The sequence below is a fragment of the Macrobrachium rosenbergii genome, chromosome 13, assembly GCF_040412425.1.
Source record: "Macrobrachium rosenbergii isolate ZJJX-2024 chromosome 13, ASM4041242v1, whole genome shotgun sequence".
In the NCBI taxonomy this organism is placed as follows: Eukaryota; Metazoa; Arthropoda; class Malacostraca; order Decapoda; family Palaemonidae; genus Macrobrachium; species Macrobrachium rosenbergii.
The window spans coordinates 18,325,291-18,350,586 of record NC_089753.1 but is presented as its reverse complement, the minus strand read 5'-3'; the positions used below and the strand labels follow the sequence as shown (position 1 = coordinate 18,350,586).

The 25,296-nt window shown below is 40.2% G+C and overlaps 1 protein-coding gene across 2 annotated transcripts in view; it reads left to right on the top strand.

The window, feature by feature from the left end:
* The first annotated feature begins 3,583 nt into the window (after window positions 1–3,583).
* The window catches only part of LOC136844943 (uncharacterized), a 96,012-nt gene continuing 74,299 nt past the window's right edge, over window positions 3,584–25,296 (top strand). Inside the window, exons 1-4 of one of the 2 annotated variants that reach the window (XM_067114349.1) lie at window positions 3,584–3,738; window positions 17,702–20,773; window positions 20,907–20,959; window positions 25,054–25,147. In XM_067114349.1, coding sequence (XP_066970450.1) covers window positions 17,723–20,773; window positions 20,907–20,959; window positions 25,054–25,147 — 3,198 coding nt within the window. In that variant the 5' untranslated portion in view covers window positions 3,584–3,738; window positions 17,702–17,722. Of the gene's footprint in view, window positions 4,082–17,701; window positions 20,774–20,906; window positions 20,960–25,053; window positions 25,148–25,296 lie in introns of both variants that reach the window. The other variant, XM_067114350.1, reaches the window with a different exon arrangement.

The window sequence follows — 25,296 nt, the reverse complement described above, 5'->3', positions numbered from 1 at the left end:
GGCTTTGAAACTCGGTGAGTCATAATATAGCTTGAGATGACAGTGAGGTGTAATACCTCTTAAGTTTGTTTCCTACCAGTGTATATTATAATTATCCAGAAGTTGAACCCTGTTCATATGGAACAAGCCCACAGGGGCCACTGACTGAAATTCAAGCTTCCAAGGAATATGGTGCTCATTAGGAAGTAAGAGAAGGTAAAGGGTAATAGTTCTTACTTATTGAAAAGAAAAAAATAAGTAGATAAAAATATACTAGAATGCAAGGAGAATGTCATTAGGGCAGTAATGCATTGCATCTATGCTTGAATTTTTAAAGTTCCAATTGAACACCCTCAGGGAGACTGTTCTACTACAATCCAACGATGTTTGGCAATACAGTATATCACTAACAAAAGCTTCAATTGAAGAGGGATCAACCGTTAAGTTTTCTTTAAGATTTTCCAAGGAAAATAGGTTATGAAATAGCAGCTTTGGAAATAAAAAGTTCATGGGTAGAGCAATGTTAATGTTTTTACGGCATGTAGGGCTTGAAACCGATAAAGGCATTAAGAGGTGCATGTGGTGCCACAAAGTCTACTAGATAGGACCACGTGGGCACAAGACCCAATTCGCCCCTTTCATTCCTGATAGGTTAGAAGATAAGCATCCTGCCATCCATAGGTCCACATAACAAAGATATACACTTGTTATGAGTCTCCGAAATTTCCCGTTAGTTCCTAAGTTCTATTGCTAATCGTTTTTGGTTGTGTATCCTGATGAATGTCAGAATGCAATATGATCCCGTCACTGATTTTTACCTTTTGTTTTTATTGTTTAGCAGTGGCTGTACTTGACTTGCTTAGTTATGGAATAAGACAGAATGTCATGAACATATATGATCTCTGTAGAACCTATACGTGGAAAAAGATAAGAGGAAAAACTGGCTGAAACTAAATGCGTTTAGTTAGCAAAAGACAGTTTAATGAGGCCGGCCACTGAGCTAAAAATTGATCTCTCAGGACTGCCTCGAAATACATAAAACTAAGACATGTATTCAGTATTTACTAATGATGAAAGAAATTCAAATTAATCAAAGGAAAACATGCTCGAATGTACCCTCAAACAATGGAACAAATACTTGACCGTGGAGAGCTACTTTACTCTGAAGGCGTTGCTGATCCTTTCCATTCTCTAGTGATTTCTAATTAACTTTTTGGGAAGGTCAGATGCTGTTGTTCTCTTTTTTGTCTGACTATTTTCAAACTGATTCAACTTTTTAGTTTTCTGCAAAAGAAAGCTGATGTGCCAGCTTTGTCTGTTCGTCCGCACTTTTTCTGTCCGCCCTCAGAACTTAAAAACTACTGAGGCCAGAGGGTTGCAAATTGATATCTTGATCATCCACCCTCCAGTCATCATACTCATACCAAATTGCAGTCCTCTAGTCTCAATAGGTTTTTTTGAGCCTCGATGGCTCAGTCGGTTACAGCAGCAGCTTCGGACTTCGTAGAGGTCTGTGGCGCGGGTTCAAACCCGCAGCCGACTGATCAAGAGAGGCAGACACTTTGCTATCCATGCAGACATCCCGGAATTATATATGTAATCAATAGATCGGTTTGCTTAAAAGCAAATGGATGTTGCCAGATAAACACACACACAAAACAAAGCTTTCTACTACAACACCTTCTAAAAAAAAAAACATAACAAACATCTCACACGTCTCGAACTTCGCCATACCCGCTGCAATAACTCTCGCTGGGAAGAAAGGGCGTTGGGTCGGGCATGATACATGAAACATACGCACCGGGGTCTAAGCCGATGTCAGGCAGGGCAGCCGATCGAGACCACAGGTCACCCCAAAGCCAAATCAAAAGTCCTTCAAAACAAGGCATCGTGCTTACCCATACAAAAATGGGAATAAAAGCACGTTAAAAGAAGAAGAAGAAGAAGAAGTCTCAGTAATTTTTTTATTTAAAGTTATCGTGCATCTAGCAACGATATAGGACAGGCCACCACCGGCCCGTCGTTAAAGTTTCATGGGCCGCGGCTTATACAGCACTATACCGAGACCACCGAAAGATAGATCTATTTTCGATGGCCTTGATCATACGATGTACAGAAAACTCGATTGCGCAGAAGAAGCTCCGGCGCATTTTTTATTTCTTCATGTTTGTTCCTGCCTCTGGTTTTTCTGTTGCAGTACACGCCCAAGAAAAAAAATAATCATTTAAACAATATATCAAATACTGGTCAGTAGGCCTACAGTCCTCAATATGGCCTATAAACCATTTCAGTTAATGAAACAGAAATAAGGAAATAGATATGATTCCAGTACTGAGGGTGCTTTAGAGTCATTATTGAAAACTATGATTAAAATTTTATTGTAATAATCGCTACACATCTTAAATTAATTTCTCTCGGATTTATGTAATGTATTCCGCAAATTTAAGCTCCATTGCTTCACGACATTAGAGAAAAGTGATGTGTCATGTCATTTCCTAGTTAAGTAACTGAATATTATAAACTATCAACACTCGTCAAACCAAAATTTTCTTATTTCTCTCCCAAAGTATAGATTAAAATCAACCGACGCGATTGCTTTATTTTTAAGTTGGATGGGGAGAGCAAAGAGGCTACGGTGTATAAAACTGGTTCTGGAGATAAATAAAGATAAAGGCCTTTGTACTGAAACAAACGAGGCTCGCGTTTCTTTGATATAGTTTATAATAACTTGAATGTGTCCGAAGAAATTGCTATCATGACACAACCTTTTGCCGCTGAACTGAGGAAGCTTGTAATGGCGGCAAGTTGTAAAGATCGACTCCGCTGCTATTCTAGCGGAAATATTCTAATAGAAGTCACTTACAAAACTGAGAGAAGAAAATATTGAAGAGCTAAATGTAAACAAGAGAATTTACGAGCTGATAAGATAATGATGTAATGAGCTCACTGCAGCATTGACACGTGATATGTCCTGTCAAATTTTTGCTAGTAGTAGTATGGCTAACCTTTTCTTCTTATCCTAATAATTTTCACATATTTTCTTAATTAAGTAGTTTTTATTTTCCCGCCACTTTCTGTTATGTTTGTTGCTTAAAGATCTTTGGAAGTTCGTCGTTTACCCAGTAACCTGCAAATAATTCATGTTAGTTATGCTTTAACTAAAGTGTTGTAACTGCACAGAGTTCACTGCCACACCATCAAGGCTAAATCAAGTGTTTTGAGCCTTCCCAACAATGACGTAACTTCCGCAAAGATATTGCTTCTCCCTTTTTAACATATTTACAAGGTTTCCATTTACAATATGCAAGATATAATAACATACTTGCCTGATGAACAAAAGTCTTATCAGCACTAACCTGTTTATTTTTATAAGTTATTTGATATATAACATTCAGTGATGAAACGAAACGTTTACGTGTTTGGGAGCTCCAAAGAATTAAGCTTCATTTAAGTAATTGGCGAGCTTATCACTACATAAGCATGAAAAATAAAGATTTTACATCAAATATTTAACTCTTTAGCAGTTCTCCCGCAGGAAACTATTAATTAGACACCATAAGATTTCGAACACCATGTGGTTAAGGAGCAACAAACGGCGTTTATCGGCCGCCGCACAACAGATGCGTGGCGCGTGTGCGCAGTAGTCGTACTGAGTGATTTGCCCATAACGCGTGTGATAACGTATAGCAAATACCAACCGCCGTTTGGATAGTTTCAAAACGATTGTAATCGTGTCCGTTCTTCTCTGCTTATTTTAAGGTTTGTATACGGCCGTCTGAGCCTGTGAATGAGAAGTATTAAAGTGTCGTTTGAGAAATATGCCATTTGTTTTCAGACTTCGACCTTGGTGCGCCCCAAGATGGACGATAGAGGCAAGTGGCGAATGAAACAACTCGTGGCCGCCGAACGGCCCTTTCGTGTTTCATTCCACGTTTAATTTCGAGTCCGTTTCAACCAGCGTAACATTTCCAGCAGGATCGCTACCTGCAGCGTGGTGGACGTTGCGTATTGTGAATAGGTTTGAGTGTCGTGGAAGCTCCCGGTCTTCGGTTAGATTAGGCCCGTGTTTCATTGTGCAACGCGAGTTAACTCATCTACGCAGGTTAGCCACTGGTCAGACCGTTTCTTATCTTTTGTCTGATTATATCTTTGTCTTATGCAGGCTCGGTATTGCTTAGACAAGCCCCGTGTTACCCTGCTCTTTAGTCGAGCGGGACAAATGAAAGAGCGGTAAGACTATAGAACAGTAGAACAGCGCCCACGAACTATTACCTTGGAGGAGGTGGTTTTGGTAGAATTTTGTAAGTTGCCAATAAGACTCCAGCCAGCCATTTTTGTACGAAAACCCGTTTTTGGTTTTTCACCCAAACGTGGCTGGGCCGGAAGTGATAGCCTAGGGCACTAAAAGAACCTTAAAATACGAGCCTAGGCCTAATGTGACCTAGGGGTGTTTACTGGTTACAATTTTGCCGTATTAGCTTTTGGAGGGGGAGCGGGGGCCCGGTATTGTATTACCTTAGGGTATAAGTTGTAATTTGATTTATTTATCATTTGCACATATCCTAGTGTTTATGGGCTTCAGAAACAAGAATGAAGAGTTTTTTTTTGTAAAATGTAGGTTACAATTTCATATGTATTGGCAATACCATTAATTTTCCCTGTGCGTTCAGTGTTGCTGATAAAGGAGGTGGTGGTGTTCATTGTCGGTCAGTTATTATTAGCCTCACATCTGCCCAAAATGGTTGGGACCCCCTTGGGAACGTGGGAATTTGGGTGGGGGAAAATGTTGGGAGAGAGAGGCACTGGACTGCCATGTTGTTATGGAGCAGCGTGGTTCCACACACGCGCAAGTCATTAGGGAGCCATATGTTCAAGAAGGAATTGACCGAGGAAACCTATTATAAAAGGAACTATACTGACCTAATGTACCCTAACCTAACCTAGTAGGCCTTGTTACTGAGCAGGGGGCTCCATCCCCTGGACCCCCAGTGAAGGAAATTCCACTTTTCACCAAAAGCTTCCCTATAACACTGTGCATGCGCGATAGAATTCCAGGATGGCCAGCATGCAAAAATATATTCAGTTCTGATGTTAATTACAGTCAGTCGACAAAAAAACAAGGGAGCGTTACCAGATGTTGGGGAAGTTATTTCTGCATATCTCAGAAGCCGAGACCCACCACCAGGTGGCAGGGTACCGGCTAGAGAATCGGCCAGATACAAAAAGATGGCAAAAACGAAACCGACTTCCAGTGAACCTAGACGGCGTGCCTTAATTTGCCCCCTGGACCCTCCCACGACCCAGGTCGCCACCGAAACAACGAAACCGACCTAACTCAACATAGGACGGCGTGCCCCAGCACCCCAGAAGGGCCAGAAAATAGTAAATATATAACTTTTCGAGACGTACCTCATTCAAGTCGGAATCGGCGAATTAGACCGCATTTTACGGTAAGAAAAGGCTTTATTTATATATGCACGTTTAATTAATTCGAGGCTTTAAAGGCAGGACGACGCTGCTCGGGCACACTTGCCACAAGTCCCGCTGAAATCGCTAAGCAGGCCACTTTTCATTAGGTAAACCAGCAATGAACGCTCTTCGTGACAAAAAAAACGCCTAAATCCATAAGGGTCACTTCAGACTTAGCCCCACTTTCCACGCGGGTCGGATAATGCATTACCGAAGACACGTAAAAGTAGCCATGTTAGCAACTCTTGAACCCGAGACTGAGGAAGGTCGCTGGGCATTTCGGTCGGGGTCGTTGGTCGCCAGCTGTTTGGGTGGAACTAACCTTGGAGGGATCTGACCGCAGAATGAGTTAGCCCAGCATAGTAATTACCCAAATAATAGCAAGTCGTTAATAAGCAACCAGACTACTACAGGAAAAATCAATTTCCAAGGTAATACCTTATGGGAAGCAACCCAAAAGTGTTTAGAAGTTGTGTGAAAACATCAGAATTCAACTCGACTTTGAAAAATCAGTGGAACGTTAGAACAGCTTATTGCCATGAAAATTGAGTGGTTCTATAGTATTTTGGTTGCTTATCAAGAAATTAATGTTTTGGTGGTCGACTGTAATTAACCTGAGAACTGATATATGTTATTGTATGCTGGGCATCATGGAATTTCCTTCACCTGTGGGTCAATGGGGTGGAGCTCCCTGGCTAAGTAACAGCTACTAGGTTAGGTTAGTATAGTTCCTATCAAAGTTGGTTTCCTTAGCCTGTCCCCACTTGAACATATGGCTCCCTGATGACTTGCGCATGCAAGGAACCATTCCATAACAACAACATGACAGTCCTGTCTTTCTCCCAGCAATTTCCCCTACCCAAAACCCCATTTACCCAAAGGATCCCCAACCATGCTGGATAGAGATGTGAGGTTAATAATTGGCCAACAATAAATACCACCACCTTCATCAGCAACACTAAAAGTATAGGAAAAATCATTTTTAAGGTAATCAAGGTTTGGAAATTATGCCCCCTCCACAGAACAAATGGAAAGTTATGAAGTTTTCTGCTGTAGCCTATCTCCAAGTACATTATTTTAAGTTTCTATTAACCTTTTACTGCCTGACCTAAGAAACAGTTAAAAATTTTCCTTCATACTCCAGAACTTGATTCTTTATGCTCTTAAGAGTTTATTGTAGTCCCATGAAATTTTTTTTTGAAATTATTAGAAATATGGATATGTTCTCATATGGGAATGTTAGGAGGATGAAGTATGCGTTTTTGCAGAAATTCTTGACGTAAAAATCATTTGATAATTTTGTTCCTTTATATTAAATCAAAAGTAATTCCATATTCAAGGCTTATTCATGCACATACAGGAGAACCTCGGTTCTCGACGCTAATTCGTTCCAGAAGTGTCGAGATTCGATTTTGTCGAATTCTGAGTTAATTTCTCCCATAAGAAAACTGAAGATGGATTAATCCATTCCTGACCACTAGTCATTACCCCACCCTTGCCTTTTTATACAAAACTTTACACAAATTACAATTAAATAGGTTCAGAGTTGAATAACTTACCATATCAGAAGCACTTTTTACATTTTTAAATGCATACTCTATAAAAAAAGTTGGCCTATGACCAATGCGGCCGTATTACCGGTGATAGACCGAGCGCCTAGGCTAGGCTAGGTAGCCTACAGGCACTACCAGAATGTACTGTAACGGGTACACATGAAAACTGTTGTTAATAATGATAACATTGAAAAACAAGCCAGATTATCACATTAAATTAATAATACAGTATTTATAAATGAATTACTAAAACAGTTATCATAAAATTAAGAAAACTTCAAATTATGCGCCAGAACTCAGGCAGCTGTGGCAGATATAAACAAACCACAGCGCCACCCTGGTGGTGTATTTACTGAAAGATGTTTTACAGTGATTTTGTACACTATTCCAGTAGACTCTGTATGAAATTTACCATAAATATTGAATGTTTATGTAATTAGTATATACGTCACATACACCACCAGGGTGGTGCTGTGGTTTGTTTATATCTGCCACAAGCTGCCGAGTTCCGACGTAATTTAGGAAATTTTTCTTAATTTTATGATAACAGACATACAGCAATTCGGCTTATAAATACTTTTTTTAAATATCTAACTTCCTGGTAGTTACATATATATAGCCTTTATCCCGCTTTGACTTGTCATACAAGACGGCAGAAATTCAAAATTCATGGCAATCACCGGGAGCAGATGGTCAGGTGGCCATACCTGAGCGCTCTACCTGGAACCATTCCCAATTGTCCTCAGAAATTCCTCACTGTCGTTTTATCAACACGTTGAAAATTCACTCACTTTGGTTTGCTTTGCAATTGGTGAAGTACCATTACTTGTTTGGTTTTCGTTGATGGCTTTCGCTGATTTTGGATTTCCTGGATTTTCTTTTCTCACTGATAGCTAATTTTGTCGGTTTCGACTTGAACAGTTTTTATTTGAACTTGCTTTTCAAGATGGCTGACCCTGTCGTCAGAATGTGTTAGGGGATGCAAGACCCGCTTCCTAAGGCTGCTCTTGATCCCCACACAGTTTGTAAGAAATGCAGAGATCATGTGTGCATTTGATGATAGATGCAAGGAGTGTGAAAGTTTGTCTGAGAGAGAGAGAGAGTATGATCGCTATGTGAGGCGATTGGAAAAGGACAGAATTAGAGAGCTAGATCTTCTAGTGTTCTGTCAGCTAGGTCTTCTGATAGTCAAGTCCTTTCTAACTTGTCTGATACTAATATTCCTGATCCTAGCCCTAAGGTAGTAGTACCTGATCCTCCCATGGGAGTCGGGAGTAAGTTGTCCGTCTTTAAAGGATATTATGGCTGCTATTTCTGCCATAGGAGTTTCTGTGCAATCCCTTTCTTCGGATAGGGAAGTGATGTGGGGCAGTATAGTTTGCAACAAAAGTTTGGTGACAGTGTTAGTGCAGTGGAGGGTGCGTCTGCTCGCGTCTGTCACGCCCTAGCCCTAGGCCTTTCCATGCTCCCCAACCCCTGGGAGAAGGAACGCCAACAGGCTAAGGAGGTGAGAGACGTTGAACAACGAGCGGACGTCCCTCGAGCGATCCTGTTGACGCATCCCAGGACGCCCCCGCCGCAGGAAAGGCGAGATGAGGACATGTTCGGTCCCCTCGGATGACGCAAGACCCAGACGTGGTTGGCGTCAATCGCAAGAATCTAGACCTATCAAGAGACGAGGTCCCCTTCCCTGCCCAACAACCTTCTTGCAGCAATGGAGCTTCCAGAGATTCCTGTCGGAAGAAGACGGCGCTTCTGCGCTTCTAAGCAGAGGCGTAAGACGATAACTCGAGGGAGGAAGAAGACGTACATTACTTCAGTTCACGCTTTCCCCGCCCCAGAATGGGACGTGTCGCAGCCGCGCCACCTCTCATCATCAGAAGATCCCAGCAAGAATCTCCGAAGTTGTGGAAGTTCAGTGCCATCTCCAGTTGTTTCTCAGCAGCAAGTGGCACCCCAAGTAAAGTTCTCGTCGGAAGTTCAGCAGTCCCTTGCGCCTCTTTTTGACTCCCTACAAGTCGCAAGGGCTAAGAGAAGAAACACACAAGTAAGGAATCTAAGGACGTCAGCAGACCCAAGAAGAGGATAAGGCAGGAGTTAGACAACAAGACGCTAACAGCCAGCAAGACGCGGACTGCAAGTTGCAGTGCTCATAGATGCTTCCTCGCAACAAGCCGCACGAAAGTGACGGAGGTGACAAGGATCGTGACACTCCCACGCAGCAGCAGTTGGACGCATGCGTGACGCACGCAAGCAGCATGATACACACGCTTCCACTCGCTCCGACATCGAAATAGCGGATCCTTTTGGAAGAGATCTCGGAAGAGGGAAACTCAAGAAACTCTTCATGCTGCAGATCTGAAAAGACTTCTACTTTACGGACTTATTTCCCAACGATTTCCAACAGGCCGTACTGAGTCCTCCCTCGCACTTAATGGGTAGACCCCAGAAGTCTTCTTCCTTCAAGAAGACAGTGTTAGCCAAATCAGTGAAGAGAGCTTTTTTTGACACTGAATGATTGGATTTTGAAGAAGAAAGAACAGGAAAGACAACCTTTTCCTCTCCCCGACGAGATTGGTTTCTAGATCCAGCGTGTGGTACGAGACTGGGGAAGCTCGGCTTGGGAGTTCCTGCCTCCCCAAGAGGAAACTTCTCCAGACTCGTTGACTCTTCACGTGAACAGCCATGACAGGCCAAGGTTCTGTGGTTCACTTGGAATTGGACCACTTGCTGAAAGGCGCCTTCAGAACTATTGAGTCTTCAGCTTGATGGACTGGACTCTAGCAGCTCTGCAGAGGTTTCAGATGAGAAGAATGACACGCAAATGCACCTTATTGCCTGTCCGGATAAAGCTGTGAGGGACGGACGGTCGAACTTTCTGCCCTTTTCACAGCAGGTGTTATCAAGAAACGAGCTATGCTGTGTTCGTTCCTGTCTTCAGGAGTGACTCTCGCTCAGAGATCAGAACTCTTGTATGCTCCTTAACCAAACAGCTCTTCCCTTCAGAGCTGATTAAGGATTTATCAGCAGCCCTTTGCGCAACAATCAACGCAAGATCTGATCACAAGGACTGCTAGGAAAGTTCTTCTGGCAAACTTTTTAGCCAGGAAGGACAAGGAAGCTCCTCCCACGCGCCAGCCCTTTCGTGGAGAGCCCTTTCGAGAGGAAGTCAGAGAATGGCTGCTGGAGGACAACCTCGTAAGAACCCCAAGCAGCAACCGAAATCCAAGAAGTGATCACAACCTCCAGACACAAGTGGGAGCTAGGTTATCCCACTTTGGCAAGAGTGGAGCCAAAGGGGGAGTGGACGACTGACAGTCGAAGTTTTGAAGGAAGGATACAAGATCCCTTCCTAAGGAAGCCCCCTCTTTCACCAGAACTGTTAGAGTTGACAGCTACTTACTCGGGAGCAAAGCAACAGCTCTTCAAGAACAGGTGACCCAGATGCTATCAAAAGCAGCAATAGAAGAGGTAAAGGACCTCTGGGGAGAGGTTTTACAACAGACTTTTTCTGGTACCCAAGAACTCGGGGAGTTGGAGACCAGTTCTGGACGTAAGTCCATTGAACAAGTACGTAAACAAAGTCAAGTTTGCTATGGAGACATCTGCGTCAGTCCTAGCAGGCACCAGACAAGAAAACTGGATGGTTTCAATAGACCTACAGGACACGTATTTGCACGTACCAATTCACCCGAACTACAGAAAATATCTGAGGTTTGTGCATCTCGGGACAACTTATCAGTTCAGAGCACTTTGTTTTGGACTAAGCACGGCTCCTTACATTTTCTCACGAGTGGCATCGAACGTAGCTCACTGGTTACATCTAAAAGGATAATGGATATCGATGTACCTGGACGACTGGCTAATCAGAGCCAGATCGCAAGCAAAGTGTCTGGAGGATCTACAAGTGACAATGAATTTGATGCAACAGTTAGGACTGGTAGTAAATCTAGACAAATCACAGCTAACGCCTTCACAAGACATCATCTACCTGGGGATGAGGATTCAGTCAGTGGTTTTTCGGGCTTTTCCAGCCCAAACGCATTCTGGATTGCTTAGAAAAGGTGAAGCTCTTTCTAGGAGATGGACCTGTTTACGAGGGAGTGGATGAGTCTGCTGGGGACCCTCTCCTCGATCGAACAATTGGTCTCCCTGGGAAGACTACATCTACGCCCACTTCAGTTCCACCTGTCAAGCTTATTGAAAAGAGGCCAAGATCTAGGGACGTGGATTCCATCCTCTGGGAATCAAAAATCATTTGAGTTGGTGGAACGACCCCAACAAACTGCAAAAAGGCCTCCAACTTCAACAGAAGAACTCCACCTAGTGTTGTATTCAGACGATCGGACGGGATGGGGTGCAACGCTGGGGAAGGGCGAGATCTCAGGTCTATGGGAAACCATCAGAAGAAATGGCATATAAATGTCAAGGAACTGGTGGCCATTCATCTAGCGCCAGTCCACTTTCAGGAGAAGGTCCAGAACAAGATAATACAGGTCAACGCAGACAACACCACAGCGTTGGCCTGTCATCAGGAAACAGGGTGGCACTCTGCTCGATTCCCTTTACGAGGCAGCAAAGATCTTCCTGCTGTGGGCAGAAGCGAACAACATAACTCTGATCACCTGCTTTATAGAGGGAGAGAAGAACGCCAGAGCGGATCTTCTTTAGCAGAGGAAGACAGGTTCTCACGACAGAATGAACCTCCACATCACGAGGTGTGCAACAGGCTTTGGAATCTGTGGGGAGAACTGGCAATAGACCTCTTTGCATACACAGAGAACGAAGAGGTTACTCAGTCTACTGCTCTCCAGTCCCAGACCAGGAAGCAGTGGCAGTGGACGCCTCCTCATGGATTGGAAAGGACTAGACACGTACGCTTTTCCCCCATTCAAGATCCTAGACAGAGTCATGAAGTTCAGGGAGTCAAACGACGCCCGCATGACCCTGATAGCTCCATTTTGGCCCATGAGACCATGGATCACAGAGGTGATGGAGTGGCTAGTAGACACCCCCAGGGCGTTACCTTGTCGGAACGATCTACTCAGACAGCCACATATAGAGAGATACCATCAAAATCTCCTCGCTCTCAACCTAACTGCCTTTCGACTATCGAAAAACTGGCAAGAGCGAAGGGCTTTTCAAGGGAAGCTGCAAGAGCCATCGCGAGAGCGAGGAGAACGTCCACACTCAAGGTGTGTACCAATCACAGTGGGAAGTATTCAGGGAATGGTGGAGAAATAATATTTCCTCTTCCAGTACCTCTCTAACTCAACTGGCAGATTTTCTACTGCATTTAAAAACCCAAGGAAACCTAGAAGTATCAACCATCAAGGGATACCGCAGCATGCTTGCTTCCGTCACAGAAATATTGACGTGTCGGGAGACAAGGACCTCATGGATCTCATAAGGTCTTTTGAGACAGTTAAGAGGAAGGACAACCTGACCCTCTTGGAATTTGGACGAAGTCCTGAAATTTTTAACCTCGAACAGGTTTGAACCTCTCGACAAGGCTTCATGGAAGGATCTCACTAAGAAGACCTTTTCCTGCTTTATGGCTACAGCCAAGAGGGTAGGAGAATTACAAGCCTTTAGCAAGAAGGTAGGCTTCAATGGGGAAAATGCAGTCTGCTCACTTCAACTTGGTTTTCTCATAAAAGCGAACCCTTCTCAACCATGGCCCAGATCTTTTCCTTACCAGGGCTGTCTCATTTAGTAGGACAGGAAAAAGAGAGAGGCCTTGTCCAGTTAGGGCCCTAAAATTTTATCTACAGAGGACCAGAAACATGAGAGGTCAGACAGATCACCTCTGGTGCTCGGTGAAGAAACCTTCGTTACCCTTATCAAAGAATGCACTGGCGTTCTTTATCAAGGACTTAACCCTTTAACGCCGAAGCCCTATTTACAAAAACGCCTCCCAGTATGCCGGCGCTTCGGTGAGTTAGCGCCAAGCGGAAAAAAGTTTTTTCAAAAATCACAGCACGCTTTAGTTTTTAAGATTAAGAGTTCATTTTGGCTCTTTTTTTTTTTTTTTTCATTGCCTGAAGTTTAGTATGCAACCATCAGAAATGAAAAAAATATCATTATCATATATAAATATTGGAATATATGACAGCTAAAAAAACTCGTATATAATTGTATACAAATCGCGCTGTAAGCAAAACGGTTAAAGCTAATGACTTAATTTTTTTAGTTGTATTGTACACTAAAATTGATGATTTTGGTATATAAACAAATTTTAAAACGATCAAAGCAACACAGAGAAAATATTATCACAAATGATGCATGAATTCGTAACGCGGACGTAAAAAAATTTTTTTTTTAAATTCACCATAAATCGAAATATTGTGCTAGAGACTTCCCGTTTGTTGAAAATGAAGCTAATTGATTGAATATTACTAGACTGTAAGTGTTTTAGCTACAATTGCAGTTTTTCACCATTTCGTCGAAAGTTAAAGTTGACCGAAAGTCGAATTTTTCTATTTATCGTGATTTATATGAAAATATTTCAAAACTGATAAAAGCTACAACCATGAGTTATTTTTTGTTGTATTGTAAATGAAATTGCGCACATTTTCATATATAAAACTTTATGTATCGACTAATATAAAACGGTGCAAATATTACGACAACGAGACAAAAGAATTTCTGGAGATGTTCGGCCGAGTTATCACAAGAGACGTAAGGAAAATGTTTTTTTTTCAAAAATTCACCATAAATCGAAATATTGTGCTAGAGACTTCCAATTTATTGCAAATGAAGGTAAACGATTGAATATTACTAGAATGTAAGAGTTTTAGCTTACAATTGCGTTTTTTACCATTTCGGTCGAAAGTTAAAGTTGACTGAAGGTTGAAATTTTGGCAGTTATCGTGATTTATGTGAAAATATTTCAAAACTGATAAAAGCTACAACCATGAGCTAATTTCTGTTGTATTCTACATGAAATTGCACACATTTTCATATATAAAAGTTTATGTAACGACTAATGTAAAACGATGCAAACATTACGACAACATGACGAAAGAATTTCTGAGATGTTCGCCGAGGTACCGCGGGAGATATAAGGAAAAAATTTTTTTTTTTTTTTTTTTTTTTTTAAGAAATTCACCATAAATCGAAATATTGTGCTAGAGACTTCCAGTTTGTTGCAAAATGAAGGTACATGATTGAATATTACTAGAATGTAAGAGTTTTAGCTTATAATTGTGTTTTTTACCATTTCGGTCGAGTTAAAGTTGACCAAGGTTGAAATTTTGGCAGTTATCGTGATTTATATGAAAATATTTCAAAACTGATAAAAGCTACAACCATGAGTTATTTTCTGTTGTATTCTACATGAAATTGTACACATTTCCATATATAAAACTTTATGTAACGACTAATATAAAACAGTGCAAACATTACGATTAACGTGATTTAAAGAATTTCTGGCGCGGGCGTAAGGAAAAAAGTTTTTTCAGAAATTCACCATAAATCGAAATATTGTGCTAGAGACTTCCAATTGGTTGCAAAATGAAGGTAAATGATTGAATATTACTAGAATGTAAGAGTTTTAGCTTAAAATTGCGTTTTTTTACCATTTCGTCGAGTCAAAGTTGACCGGGTTGAAAATTTTTGCAGTTATCGTGGTTTATATGAAAATATTTCAAAACTGATAAAAGCTACAACCATGGGTTGTATTTTTTGTTGTATTGTACATGAAATTGCACACATTTTCATATATAAAACTTTATGTAACGGCTAATATAGAACAGTGCAAAAATTACGACAAAATGACGAAAGAATTTATGAAATTTTTCAGCTGAGTTATCGCCCGTGAGTAAGAAAAAAGTTTTTTCAAAATTCACCATAAATTGAAATATTGTGCTAGAGACTTCCAATTTGTTGCAAAATGAAGGTACATGATTGAATATTACTAGAATGTAAGAGTTTTAGCTATAATTGCGTTTTTTACCATTTCAATCGAGTCAAAGTTGACCGGTTGAAATTTTTGTAGTCAACGACGGTACGCCCACTTGGCACCCAACAGACAATTTTAGTCGACGATGATACGTCCAAATAGGCGTTTAAGGGTTAATAAGGGAAGCTCACCAAGAATGTGACGAGAAAAAGCTTCATAATCCTCAGTCAAAGCACAGCTGCAGTAAAAGCTGTGGCGACTTCTGATGGCTTATAGACACAACAAGTCTATGAAATCGATTTTTTGGAAGCAACATTCTGGCGAAGCAAGTCTGTCTTCGAGATTGTTACCTGAAAGAAGTACAGACCCAATATGAGGATTGCTTGTTCCTTGTCCGTACGTTGCCTCCCGCACCGTAGTTGGAGAAGGTACTACTGCCTCTAACCTGTAACCTTCTTTTTTATTATACCCTGTGCTTTTTCTTGATTTGAACTCACAGGTTGTCTCAGAAAGGTTGCTGCAACCTTCCACAGTCTGGGGTTGCAAGTCTAAGTTAGGTTTTATGGAGTGTGTTTTTTAGTGATTTTAGTGGGTCAGGTGGTCAGCTCTTTGTCCATGGCTATGCCAGGATAGTAAGGGTGGTGGTCTAGTCATGTTAAGGTCGAGGACCGTGTGACATCCCCATAGAGACTTTCTACAGCCCCCTGGATGGGTCGCTGGGTCACTCAAGGAATGCAGGCGAATGAGGCAGGATAACTATGAAGCCAGCTTCCTTATCAGGTAAGAACCAGAGTATGGTAACAGCTAATATATGGTGTTTAGTAATTGTACGAATTCCCAACGGTGTTTTGGTTCTCTAACCCACCACCAATGGTGTCAATCAGCTATATATATGTAACTACCAGGGAAGTTAGATATTTAAAAATTGTATTTTCATTATAAAATAAGTTTTTAAATATACTTACCTGGTAGTTACATATATAAAAGGTCCCACCCTCCTCCCCTCTGAGAACAGGGGCATGGAATTTCTGAGGACAATTGGGAATGGTTCCAGGTACCTGGTAGAGGGCGGCACTCAGGTATGGCCATCTATCGGCGATTGCCGCGAATTTTGAATTTCTGCCGTGCGCGCGACGAATTGACGGGATAAAGGCTATATATATGTAACTACCAGGTAAGTATATTTAAAAACTTATTTTATAATGAAAATACCATGTTAGCAATGAAAGCATTTATGGTACAGGCAGACCTAAAAAGCTAGATAGAAGCAGAAGATTGCCCCTGATTTATGAATATGAATCTGTGAATCTTTAAGCAAAACATGGCCATATTGGGGAGCTCGTTCCTCCAGACTCGCCTTGCTAGAATTTAACCCCTTCTAGGAGAGGAGGGACCAGGTGCCATTTTTGCAACTCTAGATGTTCCATGGGAAACTTGATAAACACAAGTAGGAAAGTTCAGTATTTTAATTTTCTTAATTGAAATAAAACATAATCCTCCTAAATCTTTCTGGGCCAGTGTATGAGTTTGTTCTTTATACAGTACTTAGCCTACCTGTTTATGGACTAATTTGGAACCAGATGTACTGTTGCAAATAAGAAGAGAAACCTGTTATTTAACTGCCAGTTTTTTCTGTGGCAGTTAATTTACCATAATTTTCATCATTGTAACAAAACCTAAACAATATCTGAGTAGGAGGAAGAGCTATTGCATCTCTTAATGTCTGTCATTATAAGGAAAAATACAAATTACTGTACAGTACATTCAAGATTTATTTTTCATTTCCAATATAGTGTTTACCATTATGACATGATTCACATTTCACTTTGAACTTGTTGGCCACCAGACATTTTGAAAAGGTAAGGATTATAATTGACCTCTGGTCTCATTCACCATTTGCAGATTTGGGAACTGATTTTGAGATGCTTCTCAGCTTCTCACCACCATTTACACTATACTTGTATTGTGCTCATCATGCAGGGTCTGGTTGTGTGCTAAGAATTAACATATATAATATTTTTGAAGTACAGATATTTTTTAATAAATGGACTGTGCAGGTATCTCGCACAACATCAGTTATTGGTTGGAAAACATGCAACTCAAGTCAAGAACTATTAATCTCTGATTAACCATCATAAAAAACAACTTGGACCCTCTACTAACATCCCATAATGTGAGTACTAATAGGATCGTTACATAGAAATATGACATACCATTAGGTTAATCAGCCATTTTCAGCAGTCTTTAGTAAAAATGTACACTTTTTACCAATATAAAGATTACCCACAACCATTCACCTGAAAATGATTCGAAGCCCCTTAACAACCAATAATGATGCTAATAGTATTGCTGACTGATGTAAACTTCAGGTAAACCAATGCAGAGCAACTGTTCATATTGTTGTCATCATCATGCTTATTATTTAAGAAAAACCACCAACATGTTGAAAATGGCAGAACTTGAAACGATGAAAGGCCGGGTAATAAACGTGAATTAAGATCTTTGTTTCAGTTGCTGTGAATGTCTTTGCCTTGGTAGTGTCTTGAACTTGGCGGATGAGATTTCTATGTAGGATGCCAAATATTTGTTTTTTTCTAGTTCACTCTCAAGGCACTTATTTTTTTCCCATGTAGTTAGGCAATCAGATAGTCACAAAATTTGGGGTATGCAAATTTATGTTGTTTATTTTGAATGAAATGCCTCATACAAGTGTAGTTTTTTAAGCCATTGTGTTTTGATGCCATAATTTCAATATTACCTGTATAGCTTATACAGTGTTAATTTTTTTTATTTTCAGATCATATGTAACATATCTACCATGCCAAGAAGACGATTAATTAGAACACAAATACCAAAACCATCTGAAGAACGTGTAGAGCCAACCACTGATGGAGAAGGCAGTATACCAAATGCAAAAGAGCTCCAGTCATCTGAAGACAGCACAGCAACTGCAACAACACCAAGTGAACCTGTTACAGTACCAGCTGAACCTGTATCACAACAGAGCACTTTAAGGAGAAGCAGAAGAACTGCACCAGATGCCTCACCAGCGGTAGAGGAGAATTCAGGAAACAGTGATGCTGTGAAATGTCAGGAGGTAGTGAAGGATACTGGTACTGAAACAATATTGAAAACCCCTGTTATCCGGTTGACCAGAGTTTCACGTCGTAATTTATCACCTCAGAAAACAAATGTCGAAGTCACACCTCAAGAAGATGAAAAGAAGAGTGAAGCTCCAGCAACTGAAGTCAAAGAAACGGTAAGAGGAAGAAGAGGAAGATTTGGTCCAAGGACACAGTCACCAGGTAAGGCAGTTCAGAAGAGCGAGAGCAATGACACTGAAAGTACGCTGGAGGTTGCAAAAGCAGAGACAGCTCCAGTGGAGACTCCTGCCTGTGATTCCACTAAGAATTTAGAAGAGACCAAGGTTGTAAAAGGAACTGAGGATTATAATCCCATAGAAACCAAGAGTCCTCGGATAATTAAAAGAAGAAATCTCTGGAAAACTCCAAAGCCTGAAAAGGAGCATGAAGAATTGGAAAAAAATGAGCCTGTATTTGAAGCTAAAGATGTAACTGACTTGGAGAAGAAGGATGTAGAGCCCAAAAAGGAATTAGAGGTGTGCAGTAGTCTTGATGGAAGGGAAGAGAGTGGAAAAGGAAGGTATGATTCCCATGCCCCAAAGAAAGAGGTAAATGAAGAAAGTGCTGCAGAAGTCAAAATTAAGGAAAGTGCTGTAGAGTCCCAGGTTGAAGAAAGTGCTGTTGGAGTCAAAATTGAAGCAAGAGATGATGTTGGAGAAGACAAGATGGAATGTAATGTTCAAGCCAAAGAGTCTTGTAGTACAGATAAAGTAATTATTGAGACTAAAGTGGTTATTAGTGCAGTGAAGAAGGAGATGGATGGAGAAACACCTTCGCCAAATATGGAGAAAGAGAGTGATACCCCCACAAAGACTGCTAGGGGTAGGAGAATACTTAAGAGAGCTGCTGAGAAAGAAAATGTAGATGCACCAGAGACAAAAGTTTTAGTTAAAGAGTGTGAAGAAGCACAGCCTCAGAGTACAGAAATTGTAAAGAACACTCCAAGAATTATTAGACAGAGGAAAGGAATGAGAGAAATTTTAGATAGAAAGACTTTTCAAACTCCAGAGCATAAAGTTTCTGTTAAAATGGAAACAGATTTACAAAGTACAGAAAAAATTAAAGCTGACAATGTTCAGGCTCAAGAAGTTGAAGTTTCTGGGAATGAGGGAATAAAAGAAGAATTAAGTGAAATAGACAAAGCAAAGGTAGGTACTATAAGAAAAGATGTCAAAGAAATGGAAAAAGTTCTGAGTGGTGACATTTTAGAGAAAATGGAGACAGATGACAAAACTGAGTCACTTCCCACAGAAAAATCAAAGGGTGGTGTTTGTATAGTATCCAAAGGCAAGGAGGAGATTGTTGAAATTTCCAAGGAAAATGAAACGGAGGAATCAAGTAAAGTAAATACAGTTAAGATAGATACAATACAAAAACCAGCTACCAAAGAAGTTGCAGTTAAAGAAACTGTGGATGTTTCCAGGAAAAGTGGAAGAGGAGTACTAGGAAGGTCAAGTAAAATAAATACAGTAAAGGTAGATGCAATAAAAGAACCAGCTATCAAAGAAGTTGCAGTTGAAGAAACTGTAGACGTTTCCAATAAAACTGGAAGAGCAGTAGTGGGAAGGTCAAGTAAAATAAATACAGTAAAGGTAGGTGCAATTAAAGAACCAGCTACTGAAGAAGTTGCCGTTAAAGAAACTGTGGATGTTTCCAAGAAAAGTGGAAGAGAAGCAGTAGGAAGCTCAAGTAAAATAAATACAGTAAAGGTAGACACAGTAAAAGAACCAGGTACCGGAGAAGTTACAGGTAATCAAACGGAAGTTCCTAGTTGTGATATTGTTGAGAAAATGGAGGTAGATGATGTGATGGATCCACTTCACAAAGAAAAGGTGGAGGGCAGTGTTAGCACAACGTTAGAAGACAAGGAAGAAATTCCAAATGATGCAGATAAAGAACTAGAGAAGACATTTGAGACATCAGAGGAAATTAATTTTGATGATTTCATTGAGGTAGATGGTGTTGATAACTTTGACGAAATGGACAATGCAGAGGGTGTGCCTGGTGAAGAAAAAGAGCATGGTTCTACCAATGATGATGATGATGATGAGCTGGATTACGAGGTTGCAGAAGACAATATTGAAGATGATGTCAGTAGTCTAGATGCTGACGAGTTACTCATTATAGAAGATGATGCAGAGTACCGAAGTCTTTTTGATGAAGAGATAACTGCTGCAGAAGAAGCAAGAACTCAGAACAAGCAAGCTAAAGGTAAGGATCTAGAAAAGAAACGCAGTCTTCAGGGTGGAAAACCCGATGAAAAGGGGAAAAAAGAGGATGCTAGTAAAGGCAGCCAAGATAACAGGAGAAAGAAAGACAATGACCAAAGCAGGCGGAAAAGCCCTGAACCCAGAGACAGAAGTCGTACAACAAGGAATAGGAGAAAGAGTCCTGAGGCCAAGGACAGAAAAAGCCCAGAATCAAGGAGTAGAAAGGGTAGTCCTGAGTCCAGAAGTAGGAAGAGCAGCCCCGAATCTAAAAACAGAAGAAGAAGCCCAGAACCCCGAGGTAAGAAGAGAATTCCTGATTCAAAGGGTAGAAAGAAAAGTCCAGAGCCTCGAGATAAACGAAAGAGTCCTGAAGCCAAAGAGAAAGGTAAAAGTACCCTTGATGATAAAAGCAGGAGTAGTTCTTGTGAGAAAAGTAAGAGGAAAATTGAAGACCAAGATAAGAAAAAGGATAATCTGGGCAAAAATGATCGGAGGAGGAGCAAGACACCTTCAAAGGTAAAAGTGATATTATTTTGAACTGATGTCTATATTTGGCCAGTATAATATATTGTGCTAATAAGTCTCTGTCAGATAATGTTTTTTTTTTATATATATATAATCTTGATACATTTTGTCAATCTGTTTCTAGGTTGACAGTAAAAAGGACCCAGCTACTGGATGTAGACTTCGAATTAACTTAAAGTGAGTTATTGCAGTGGGTTACCACCTTTCTCTGTTTTGTACTTTAGTTTTTGGTACAGAAAGTAGTCAGTAGGCAAGGATTGGCTGTATTATTTATATATGTGTGTGTGTATAACTGAATCACAAAAATATGGAACATGTTGAATATATAAATAAAGGTAAAATCCATGAAGGAAAATTGGAGTGCTGAAGGAAGCAGGCTAATTAAAGGACGATGAGTGAAAGCGTAATCTAATGTTTCTATCTTCGTGGATTTTACCTTTATATATTACTTAGCAGTGTAAGTAAAATACAAATGGATAGACAGTCCCGGTTCGACCTTCCGTTCTTCGCCCAATGTTTTCGAGAACATTCGAAAATCGTCATTTTACTTTAATGCTTTAAAACGATATAAACTGCATTATTAGTTGATATGTATATGTATGTTATTCTGCCATTTTGAATATATTTCTTCCGTCGGATCGATGCATTTAATGCCGCGTCGTAACCTGAAATGTGTCGTAAGATGAATATATAGAAGCGCCGTATATATATAAATATATATAATAATGTCGTACACATTTGTGTATTCATAGAGCTTGGTCAAAGGATTTGATTTCAAATCAGACATTAAAAAAGTGAAGGGTAAAGTTGAAGGTAGACAGCTAGTTAAGAAGAGCCTAAAGGGAATAGATGAAGAAGTAAGAGTAACATGTAATCATTAGCCCATCATCCCATGGCATAAGGGACCAATGCTTCCTAAAGGTATTTTGTCTTTCTGTGTAGACAATTTTACCTTATGTCATTCAGTTTTTAATTATAAGGGAAAACTCATAATGGTGTGCATACTCCACTAAAAGGAAGTACAGTATCACCTTCCTTTTGTGTGTATTTCTCAGACATTACATTGTCATCACAACTACCAAGGTAGACAGTCATGCCTAGAAGTTTGTGAAAGGAGACCTACCTTCCTGTTTATGTTTGTGGCAAAAGTCTTTCACCAGGGGGTTGGGTTTAAAAGATTCAAAAACCGACAGCCACGTTATGCCTTCTCAGGATTTCGGGAATTCGGTGACCTAAATGTTTGTTTAACTGGATCCTGGATCCAGAGATGGCCTCTTTTTTAAAAGCATCTTCAGTGGTCTATACCAGACTCAAATAATCTCTTGTTATTTGAACACTTCACAACAACTTGATATGCCTGGGTTTTTTTGTTTTAGAATTTATTTACCTTGGAGGTTTTTTAATTTATAGTATTGTAATTTCAGGTAGGAACTTGCAAAGTCTTAGGAAATAGAGTCTAGGAGTACAATAATACCGATTTATTTATAGAGCAGAATACACTTGATGGGGAAGTTGAATGCAGTAATCTTCATAACCTGTAACACTGAATTTTATATAAATAAAGAACAAAACTTAACATAAATATGGTCACAAAAAGGGTATAGCTACTCTCATATCTTATTTGTACATCTGACTAGGCTAGTTTTACGAACTTCATTTAAAAATTGTTTAAGAACACTTAGTAGACTGGTGTGATTAGCACCTTGTCGCAGAAATCAGTCATATCTTGTGTCTTAACGATACTGGATAATGCTCCTGGCTAAACTCCTAAGTTAAACTTGCTCCTAAGAACAGTCTATGACCTTTCTTATAGATTAGGGGTTACTATGTTTTAGGCCCGTTTACTCCTTGCTTGTTATGCTCATGCAATAGAAGGTGATCCCACTAAAAGCATAGTGTAGGAAGTTGCTGAAACTGTTAAAATGTCATCAGAATAGTTGTAAAAGTTATCCAGCCCATGACAGTAAACTCATGTTTGAAAAAAACTTGCAAGAATGTTTGTGATTTCACTAGGTTTGCTGGGAAGATTATCAAATAAATAATAAAAAAAACTGTTACTGACAAAGGTGGGTGGGAAGGCTTTGAATACAGGAATCTTGGAGAAATTCAATATTAAAAATTGGCCTTAGGCAAGAGGACAGTAAGGGATTATGGTGTTGAGCAAACACCATAAATAATGTATAATGAACAAGTCATTCTGACATAACAGTCCTCCACTTGACTTAAACAATACTAGATATCCAAGATGCTGTACTCTATTCCAAACAATATCACACTTTAAAAATCTTATTGCAATACTTTATACAATATCATATCATATATATATATAAAGCACATGACATGTCTAAGTTGAAGTATAAACTAGGCTTGCTTATATATAAATATCAGCTTTGTTAAAATTTGCATATCATTGTTCTGTATTCTTAGCAGAAAAACCTGTAGCAAGTATAAAAAGGTATTGTTAAAGTAATGTACTATTACATTGTATACACTGCAGTACTTTCAATCTGAGTGTATAGGGAAACTATAAGAAGTCGGCTGTCACTCCCAAGCAGAAAATAAAGTACCTGGGCATGCTGATAGATAAGGCAGCAGTGAGAGTATTTCCTTTGGAATCTCCTATCAGCAAGTTCAGGGAGGTACCTCAAAAGTTCCTGTCTTGTTGTGAACAACCTGCTCGTCAGTAGCAAGTCATTCTAGATCACCTGCTGTTATTGGAGAAGGTGATCCCTCATGGGCAGCTAGACTTCCACTTTTTACTGTGGAGGTTGAAGGAGTTCTGGTCTCCTGGGAGAGGCCTCCCCCACCTCCCTCTCTTGTGATTCCTCTCTGAAAGGATATATGGAAGGACCTAGCTTGGTTAAATGACAGGAACCTCACAATATGAGTGCCACTTGGCACTCCTCTGGAGATGCCACTGATTTTGGACACATCGATTGAAGGGTTTTCAGATGGATCGGGCCTTAAAGACTGCTTTTCTTCTTGGCCTGGCATCAGCAAAAATGGTGAGCAAATTTCATGGCCTCTCATATGATAAGCTCCGGAGGAGAAAGGGATCTGTCTCACTCAAAGTTGCCCCTTATTTTATAGTGGAAACTCAGAGGACTTGTTCAGTAGTGATCTGGCCAGGATGCTAATGTGTCCCATTAGGGTTCAGTGCTATCTTAAGAGAACTACATCTCAGGCCTGTGTCAATGCCTCTTCATTAGTACCAGCAAGACCAAAAAAGAATGTTCAAGAACCCAGTTTCTTTCTGGCTACAAGAGACGACCAAGATGGCATATGCCCTGTCCAGTGAGGAGGAGGGGTGCACGTTTTGGGGGTCGTGCCAGACCTCAAGTTCTTGGACATGTTTTCCTTGGGTCCTGTGGTGGCTGCTCACTAAGTTGTGTAGCTAGCCCAGCTCCCGAATGGGACAGGTTGCACATTGTCAAGGTATTTGGTTAGCGAGAGAGAGTTGTGTAAGTGACTGGTTCCCCCTCTTACGGACAGAGAGTTAGGATGTTAGGCCATGTACTAGGTTGCAAATAGATACATATCCCGCTTCTCTCTTGACAAGGGGAGAAGAAGGATGGACAATAAAATCGATCTTGTTAGCCTGTTTTATTGTCTCCAGCATTTATTTTGGGTTCTTACCACCATATTAAGTTAATGTGTTTTTAAACCCATTATAATTAACGGCCTAGAAGTCTAGCAGTGCAAAACATCCCATATGAGTAACTCCAGGAAGATGACATTCCCAGGTTTGGCAAAATTATCAGTTGGTTCTGAGAGTACCCTGATTCCTCCAACCAAGGTCTTCTATGTAAAGAAGAAAGGTTTGTATTTCTGTAGGAACAAATAGCAAATTTTGAAAGTAATTTTCTTTTCTCCTAGCATACAAACCTTAAGTTCGTAATAGAAATGGCACATCTCAGCCACCACCCATCTTCTAGCACCTGGGCTGGAAAGCCAAGTAGAGTGCAGACCAGTAAGCAGGCAGAGCTTCCCTTATCTGTCACTAGGTAAATACTTTGTTTGTACAGTAATTTAAATGGCCAAAACTAGCTCGTGTTCGCAAACTAAATCATATTTAAAGAACTTTAGGTTTGTATGTTAGGAAAAAGACAAGTTGCTTTTAAAATTTTGCTGTATTTAGAAAATATTCAATTGCAGGCTATAACAAAAGTCTGTTGAGTTGAGGTGCTACTGTATTGTCTTTCATAGTGAAAGAGACAATAATATAATGGTATAACAATGTGAAAACAGCATTTTGTATTCTTCATTTTCAGGAGTGACGTCAAGAAAAGCAACACTTTCCGTCAGGTGGTAGTTTTGGCGAACTCTGTCTATGAGATTCAGTTGAAAGGCATAGAAAACTCATATGTAAGTACATTTCTCCTAATTACTGGAAACTATGTAGTATTTGTTTCTGAATTATTATTGTGTTATGGGTGATATCAGTCTAAACAGACAATTGTAGATGTTTGTATTGAATGGAGAACTTGGACTATTTTTTAATGTTAATAATTCAA